The sequence below is a fragment of the Lolium perenne genome, chromosome 4, assembly GCF_019359855.2.
Source record: "Lolium perenne isolate Kyuss_39 chromosome 4, Kyuss_2.0, whole genome shotgun sequence".
In the NCBI taxonomy this organism is placed as follows: domain Eukaryota; kingdom Viridiplantae; phylum Streptophyta; class Magnoliopsida; order Poales; family Poaceae; genus Lolium; species Lolium perenne.
In genome coordinates this window covers 8,605,104-8,613,851 of record NC_067247.2, presented here as the reverse complement: position 1 = coordinate 8,613,851, position 8,748 = coordinate 8,605,104, and the positions used below count along the sequence as shown (strand labels likewise).

Below are 8,748 nucleotides of genomic sequence, written 5' to 3'. Positions count from 1 at the left end.
TGCCGCGCGAGTTGGAAGAGGAGTGTGGGTTGGGGCATATATCTAACTATTTTGTTTGCTTCCGGTCTGAGTTCTCCCAATTTCGATTCGAATTCGCACTCTGGTATATTCACATTTATATCCGAAATCGATCAATATCCGCTCTGATCCAAATCCGAGAAAAATATATGGTAAACAATATTGAATAACATTTCGATCCGATTCGATCTGTTTACACCTAGACGGTATACCTCCTCCACCCTCATTTTTTCCTCCGTGGATTTGAAAATATCAAACACCCCCGTCGCCGCCGCCTCCTCTTCTCCCCCAAAACCTCCCCAACGATCGGCCATGGCGGCGGCGCGGCCACGTCGCCACTTCCCCGTCTCTGTCGCCGCTGGTAAGCGCCCCCCCCCCCCCCCCCCTCGCCTCCTCCAAACCCTAAATCCGCTCGCTCTCATTCTCTCTCTCTGCAGTCGCGGACTTCGCCGCCTCGATGCGGGACAATCTCCTCAACGCGGCGCACAACGGCGACCTCCGCCTCCTCAAGAGTACGTACGCTGCGCTCCTGATTTCGATTCCGGTGGTGATCCGCGCGGCTTGCCCTCTTCCGAGTTCTGATTTTGTTTTCCGGCGGGCGGGCAGGGCTGGTGGTGATGCTGGACGAGGGCGTCGGCCGCCCCAAGGACGTGGTGGAGGCGGCGAGGGCGGACGGCGGCCTCTGGGCGCTGCACGTCGCCGCGGGCAACGAGCAGATGGAGGTCTGCAGGTACCTCGTCCAGGAGCTGCGCGTGGATGTGAACGCCGCCGATGACAAGGGTCTGCTGACGTGCTCTCTTCTGTTTCTCATAAGAAATTCCCGTCTGCAACATTTTTTTCGAGAAAACGCAAAAGCTTGCGTTTCGATGCATTGATAGAGAGAGTTTGATACCAGCCTAGAGAGGCCACACCCGAGTACAACGCGACACACTACACACTACACAGTGGGGAGCAGTGCCGCAAGCCCTGAAGCCCCCCGCTGTCGCCCACGATTTGGCATCCGCCTTTATCGTGTCAAGCAAGCCGTGAAGGTCGGGTCACGCGCCATCGAAGATAATAGCATTCCGCCGCTTCCATAGCCACCAAGCCGTGAGCATGATCGCCGAGGAGATGACCTTACGGGCCGCCTTTGGGGAAGCTCGGATGGTTGTATCCCACCAATCAACGAACAAAACCCCATCAGCCGGAATGGCTGCCGGCGAGCGAATCCAGGACAGTACCTCATGCCATGTGATCCGAGAGTAGGGGCATCCGACTAGGATGTGCTCCATAGTCTCCATCTCCTGGTCGCAGAGGACGCATCTGGGAGGATGTTGCAATCCGTGACGGGCAAGTCGATCTGCTGTCCAACAGCGGTCCTGACAGGCCAACCAAAGAAAGAATTTGACCCTTGGGGGGGCCCAAGACTTCCAGGTTAGTTTCCATGACGGAAGACCAGATCGATCCCTGTAACATTGCTCTGTAGCAGGAGGCAGTCGTGTAAACACCATCTGCAGTCCACCGCCACAACATTGATTGTTGTGCAATGGTGAACTGGTGTCTAGTCTGATCGGCTGCTTCATATATACTGTACTAGGTTTTAGATGTGATTTTGATGAGTTCACAGCACATAGAGGTAGTCATGTGAATGTGGGAACGTTCCTCTGCTTTCTTAGGGAAAGAAATATTCTAGTGCAACGGTGAACCAGTGTCTTGGTTTTCATGCGTATTTCCAAGATGATAATACTCGTTGTTTAAGTTGATTGGCTGCTTCATCTGTAGGTTTTTCATATGATTGATGAGGTTAGACGGGTTGTTGTGGCGGAGCTTTGGCCAAAAATTGGGGGACTTTGCTGTAGCTCCGCCACAACAACCCGTCTGCTCCTCACAAAACGAAGCACAAAAATGACAAGGGCACTACATTGCCTTGTTATTTTTATCCTCATTCATCAAAATATGCCATGTTCAGCAACGAAATAGTGCGTATGAGATGCAGACATGTAGCTGATCGATGGGGAGTTTTTTTTTGGAGTTGTTCTTTTAGCTGCACTTACGGAAATGCCATTTATTGGCGTTATTGATACTTCATTTTCTACTTCACGCGATACCAGGATTTCATTTATCTGTGGTTCCATACTTGGTAACCTTGCTAATCATATTTCCAAATGTCATGCTGAACTGAAGAGTTTCCAGATGTACATTTCTTTGCTGCTCCTGAATTGCTTTGCATCAATAAGTCCTCTGGTCTGACTGGTTGGCAGGTAGAACGCCTCTCGTTTTTGCGGTGCACAGTGAAAATGCTGGTGTTGTCAACTATCTTCTTGATCATGGTGCTGATCCAGACAAAGCTGATGATGTTGGGCTAACCCCTCTACATTCTGCTGCTGGAATAGGTCCCCTCTCTATTCCTATGCATCTCTGTTTTGCACATGTGCACCAAATATTTCTTTCTTTTTGTTTGTAAAATATATTTTTTGGCCATATTATGTTGTTACAAGGGTTTATTTGACCTCGTTCCAGGGCAATTTATATTTTCATTCCCGTAAGTTAGTATGGAAGTAGGTAATCCTTAGATTTGATATAGTTAAATTTTTTACCTATCGTTTACAACATCCTTACATGTCAGTATGTATGGCAGGTAGTGTATTATCTGAAATTTGTTTTTTTTCACAAATGTATTGGATCATCAGCACATAAAGTGTTTTCTGTTATTCAATGTTGAGTATTTTGGCAATTATGTGTTCAAAATATGTCTACATCCAAATGTTCGCCTTTTCTTAAATTCAACAGTTATTGATCCATTTAAATCTTTGGCTAGGCGAGTAGGTGTTGTTCTTGTTTCTATGGAACACCGACCCCTTAAGCATGATCTTTTTAGCCTTTATGCAAGATAACCTGAGGTCTTCCAGGACCCATATATAAAAAGAGAAGAGATTGTACAAAACTAAATCTACCATCTTTTGTAATAAGTATATTCATGTTTCTTCTTTTATGCAGGAGATTGTGAAATGATAGAAATGTTGCTTGCAAAGGGAGCTCGTATTGACCTCATAGCTGATGACATTGGGACACCACTGCATCTTGCTACTAAGGAACAACACGTCAGTGCTATGAAGACTTTGTTGGACCATAATGCAGATGTAAGCTTAACTTCATGCTACTTCCGCCTTATGTTTTATGATCAACTGTAAACATAAATAAAGTTTCAATTGTTTGCTTTTCTTCATTTCTTTGTTAACTGTATTTTTCTCATGCTTTATTCTGGTTACCGTTTGGTACTTTGGTATCTTGAGGCTGTTTTTTTAGTTGCTGCTATGCAAGTTATGATGCGATCATGGCTCGTTGCAGCTCACTAAAATGTTCAAATGTTTGTTACTCCTTTCTTCACTGTTGCTTCTAGTTGTGTAGATCTCCTTGGAACTACAAGAGTCCGGAATATTTGAATACTTCTGTCTAAATCCATAACATTGTTCTTATGCTATAGTCTGGGTCATAGTATCCATTCTTACGCAAGAGTAATGACTAATGTTTGATTAGAATCACCGCTATTTTTTTCTTTCAAGTCTGCTACACATGCTTTCATGTATGTATAGTTTTCAAAGTGTGAATTGCTTGCATTGGACAATTTCTTCTGGGTGCATTTTGCCATAATTTTCTGTCACGTCTGCCATTCCTATGTAAGTGCTATATGGAATCAATCTGTCAAATAAGATAAATCTGGTACTCAAGTGTTGACAAATAAGGTGGCGCTCGCAACATTGCACTTATTTGTTTCCGCAAATTGCAACTCCATGGGAGCTGTATCTGTTTTAGCTGAAAGCTTAGCATAGATATATATGGTTACGCATATTTATGGTAAGGTTTTATATTTTTCTCCATCCAGTTGTTATACTAATAAAAACTAATGTGCTTAACATCTGCCACTAGCCCAACAAGACGTACCTGATGTACGACTATGGAATGTATGCTATGACACCCCTCTTTCAGGCTGTAAATCTTTCATCAGTAGAATGCGTAAAGCTCCTGGTTGAGGTATTTTACCTTTGTCTTAGCTTTGTCAATTCCTAGCATTGCACTTGGGGCTGCTTACTTTATTTCAATATTTCCAACAATTACGTTTGGAAACATTTAACTCCAGTTATTCACCATAAACAAAATGTGACATTCCTATTATGTGATAGGCTGGTGCTGTTATCAATTCGGATTGTGTTTCAACTGCTTCACTTGATTCTAAAATGGGAAATGAGGGCTCAACTGAGTGCTTAAATTTCTTACTGGAGGCTCGTGCCAACCGTAATGCCTCTAATGATGTAAGATTTAACCCTTTGCCACTAGTAAACACCAGCGTATGCTGTGGGGGCATAAGTGTCTGGTAAATAAGGTAGACACTTATGCCCTCAAATTTTGTTATATTTTTCCTTTTCTCACGCTGACCAATTTGAATTGAAATATATAGGTCCTGTTTGAAATGGATAAATATGATATTCCATCCATCCAAAAATAAGTGAATCAACTTTGTCTAGATACGGTTGTATCTAGACATGTTTTTAGTGTGTAGATATATCTATATCTAGAAAAAGTTAAGTCACTTATTTTTGGACAGAGAGAGTAGAAAATTTGAATGAATTGTAGTGATTTATGTGAAAGTGAATTCATATGCAATCCCAGCATTCCATATTGGGATGGCAATTCGTTTTCGGATCTTGTTAGAGACTTCATCTACTATCAATGTGCACACGAGGCAGTTATTGATTGTGACATCATCTTAAATCTTAAGATTACACTCCCTCCATTCCATAATTTTTGTTACAGATTTTGATGTATCTGTTCACAAAATATGTCTAAATACATCCAAATTTTCTACAAGAATTATGAAACGGAGGGAGTATGAAATATTGGAGATTAATTGGGTTGCACACTTACAATGAAAAAAATGTGTGAGGTGATATTTATGAGGAGAATATATTGTTGGTTGTTAAAGTTTCATTCGTATATTATCCTATTGCCAAATAGTAACAATTACAGTATATTGCTTGTTGTTAAAGTTTCGATTGGTATGGGAGCCTATTACCGAATAATATTTATTACAGGATGTTGTATAATAAGGATGACTGCATGACAACATGAGGTCTTGGAAGTCTAAACATTATGTTTATACAATCTGAAATGTTGATAGCCATTTTTGCCAATCAAACCATGTTTTCCAAAATATTTATAGAATATGTAGTTTATTTACTATTATAGAAGTTCTCCATTCATTCATCATGTCTCTATCTTATTTGATACTATTATTTATGGTTCAGGATAAGCATGGTAATACAGGGAAAATAACACACTTGAAGTCATTTGGGAGTCAATCAATCAAGAGAAAAGATTACTTTTCTGCATCAGCCTTCTACACTAAGGTTTGATAGATTCTGTGTTCTTCTTTTCCTGCTAATTATTTGAGGACAAAGAATGCATCTGAGCATGCAGATATTCAAATAGGCTTCTAGCTATGCTTGAGTCGCCAAATGGCAATGCCTAGCTATTGAAAAGGAAACATGGTCAGTGGTTTTGTTAAGGGATACTATTGCTTCTGGATTTGAACTCGAAAGAAACTAATGGAAGCCAAAACTTCAGCTAACAGATATCTCAAATATCTTGGACCCAAATTTCTAATGGGTCGATCATCCAATTTTGTTTTCTTAATAGAAAAAACATGACTTGATCCTTCCCGCCTCTTCTCAAGGATCCACTGCTTTCTTCAAGTGCACATGCTTCACTCTGCTCAACTTCAAGCAGCATCTTCTTGCAGGCCTTGTAGCACATGAACGAGATCCCCGTCATAGACATAAGCTTGATGCAGTTATGTCCAAGTCCCTTGTAAAGGCCGCTGACCTGGTCCTTCTCTATGCAATCGAGAGCATGGAACACGTTCTTGTAGATCTGTCACCTTCCCATTGCACTAGCCTGCATTTGCTTGCAAGCTACCTTGAAAAATATGGCTAGAATGACTGGAAAGAGATTAGGCTATTGTAAGGGGAAGATAGGTACTGATTTGTATGTTGGTATTAGATTTCAGCGGACTTTTCTTGTATAGGTGTATCAAGACTTGACACTAAGAGTCTAAGACTAGAACACCAATCTTGTAGAATATTTTTTTTGTCCTCTTAACCGATCTGAATGCTCCTCAACTTTCTTATCTCATGCTAGTTCACCATTAGTCGTAGTCAGGTTATGCTCCTTGTGCACCAACCCCATCATGCCCTTCCTGTTAGCACGATATGGCTCCTGGTAGTACAGTCGACAGTGGTTTTACCGGGAAAAGTAGGGTTCATTTTTTTGAGACCTTTACCGTAGGGGAAGACCCTACCGGATAATTTTATAAATAATAAACCAACACCAAAAGGGGGAAAGAAATGAACATGTAGCAACATGAATCAGCTAAAGATTGCAAGCAATCAGTCAATAAGGGGCTGAACTACGGTTGACTTGACTTTTAAACCTATGCAACGTCAAGTCACTTTGGAATCCCACTGTCCAACGGTTAAAGAAACTAGGAATGCTGTTAAAGATAACATCATTGCGAATCTTCCAAGTGTTCCAAGCCTACATGCGATAACTTCCATGAAGCATAGAATGGATTTTTCCTGATTGTGTCAGGATAATTTGTTATTGAAACCTGAATATTTAAAATTGCTGACCTGTTGCCTTTTCATCACATGCTAAATCGCACGTGGGGGGTGCAAATTAACCTTTCTACAGTCAATCTTTTGTTTATTCATGGCCAATAAGTCACCTTTGGACCATAACATTACTGCAGATACATTCAGCATGAACTAAAATTTTCTATAAACCCACCAATGTTTGAAGTACCAGTTGGATGAATGAACCAATCAGTGAACCTACTGCTTGATTGCTTGATTGGTTGGCTTACTGCTCTGATCTCAGTAACTGTACATCACAGCCAGTATCAACAACTTGTGGCGTCAGACTGTCTTATTGTGCCTTGCAGTTGCGAAGGATGTTGCACAGGATAAAAATAAAATAGTATCTTTATTTTTCGATTTGTTCCCTCTGTCATTTGTTTGCATGTTTGTTGTGCCATCCTGCTTCAGTAGAATGATGATGGAAAAAAGTATCTTGTGCTCCAAATGTAACTTACCTTTCATGTCAACTCGAAAGGTAGAAAGCAAGGGATCATTGCAAGACAACCGGTCTGGCCTAGACCAAAAATTATGTCATACGAGGGCTTTTTTTTTTCTTGATTCGTTTCCTTACCTCCCTTTCCTATTTTCATGGGTAGTTAGGAGATCATAAAGTAGAACTTATTTGGTCTGCAGTTGATGTTAACTTAAGTATTGGGCTATATTTATGGATTTATATATGAAGAAGTTTATTAGGTCAACTTTCTTTTCAAAAAATACGTTGCTCACATGATTCATTAATATCTTGCAATAGTACTGGTCCATGAGCACTAACACTAGTCAGATTTCCTGTGTTAAAAAAACACTAGTCAGATTTCCTATTAAAATTCTCACAAATTTGTACCTGTTTGTGGTACTCAGCAAATCTTGTTTTAACTTGTTGTATGCAGGCAATTGATCTTGACCCTGCCGATGCGACCTTGTTCTCAAACAGAAGCTTTTGCTGGCTCCGCTTGGGTGATGGGAAGAAGGCGTTGCTGGATGCTCTTGAATGCAGAAAACTACGGCCTGACTGGCTGAAGGCTTGCTACCGGCATGGCGCTGCACTGATGTTACTGGAGGTGGGATTGAAGATCCGGTCTGCTGCTTTATTGACTGATGCAGATTGTTTTTAACAATTCATTCACAAGGCTTTTACTCATCAGGACTACGGGGGCGCGTGCCAAGCACTTCTTGATGGGCTCAAGTTGGACCCGCAGAATGCTGAGATGGAGACTGCATTACGGTATCCATACTACCATTTCTGTGCTGTTGCATGCATGTTCCAGTACATGTTATTTTGGCTGTTGTTATGCCCTTCAGGATGGAAATTTGACAGTTTCTTACTAAAAAACTTAAGTGCAATTATATTTGCTAGATCTATACCATGTACTACTGTTTTTGCACCCTTGAATGAGAAGCTTCCTCATGTGACCATATTGTAGTCATGCATCTGTGCCTACACCATTGCCCAAATGTCAGCTGATTGTGGCTGTGATGTGCAGGGAAGCTATGGAATCTTTGAAGACATCTAAAGGCACCAGGGCAAGATGAGCTTACACTTGCGTTAAAGATGGCAAGATGAAGTCACCACTCGTGAAAACATTTCTTTGCAAGTGCGGAAGATAGATGATGATCTATGAAAACTTTTTTTAGTAAATGTTTCCAATATTTTAGTGTTAAGCATATGATGTTTCTGGTTTGTTTTTTCTTTGAATCATGTGCTCCTATACGCCGGGCATCCGTGCAAATAAATCATTTGTACCAAGCAGATGCAGGTAAGAGAATTTACCCATATTTTGCCACACCTGAGGGTGCAAATCTGAGAAAATCTTGTGTGCGCAAATCTGCCTAATTCAATGTGTTGCACTACAACAAGAGATAGAAATGGTCTGTACCACAGTAAAATGGGTAAAACAAAAGGAGTATATCAACATTGTCGACAATCAATGCTTAACAGTTTGGAGCAAACATATATACTTGTAAGCTCAGCTAGTTTAACTCGCAATAAGGTTTACGTGTCAAGTGTACCTGAACCTCAGCATTGTAGTGTTACATTATCACTTTATTAAGGTAATAAGTT

At 41.1% G+C, this 8,748-nt stretch overlaps 1 protein-coding gene across 2 annotated transcripts; it reads left to right on the top strand.

The window, feature by feature from the left end:
* The first annotated feature begins 269 nt into the window (after nucleotides 1–269).
* Nucleotides 270–8,472, top strand: LOC127291720 (uncharacterized). Of its 2 annotated transcripts, XM_051321036.2 has the most exons (11): nucleotides 270–379; nucleotides 456–530; nucleotides 625–798; nucleotides 2,259–2,390; nucleotides 2,995–3,137; nucleotides 3,925–4,029; nucleotides 4,179–4,307; nucleotides 5,301–5,402; nucleotides 7,577–7,747; nucleotides 7,832–7,911; nucleotides 8,171–8,472. In XM_051321036.2, exons 1-11 carry the CDS (start codon nucleotides 331–333, stop codon nucleotides 8,217–8,219), a joined length of 1,209 nt encoding a protein of 402 aa, XP_051176996.1. In that variant the 5' UTR covers nucleotides 270–330; the 3' UTR covers nucleotides 8,220–8,472. The 2 variants fall into 2 exon arrangements, with proteins under 2 accessions (XP_051176996.1, XP_071674548.1); XM_071818447.1 differs by lacking the exon at nucleotides 4,179–4,307.
* The last annotated feature ends 276 nt before the right edge of the window (nucleotides 8,473–8,748 follow it).

Bases quoted from the DNA above. Each gene is read 5' to 3' on its own strand.
- LOC127291720 (XM_051321036.2), top strand. From the start codon at position 331: ATGGCGGCGGCGCGGCCACGTCGCCACTTCCCCGTCTCTGTCGCCGCT. The intron at 799-2,258 runs GTCTGCTGACGT...ACTGGTTGGCAG, and splicing joins GAACGCCGCCGATGACAAGG to GTAGAACGCCTCTCGTTTTT. The intron at 5,403-7,576 runs GTTTGATAGATT...TGTTGTATGCAG, and splicing joins CATCAGCCTTCTACACTAAG to GCAATTGATCTTGACCCTGC.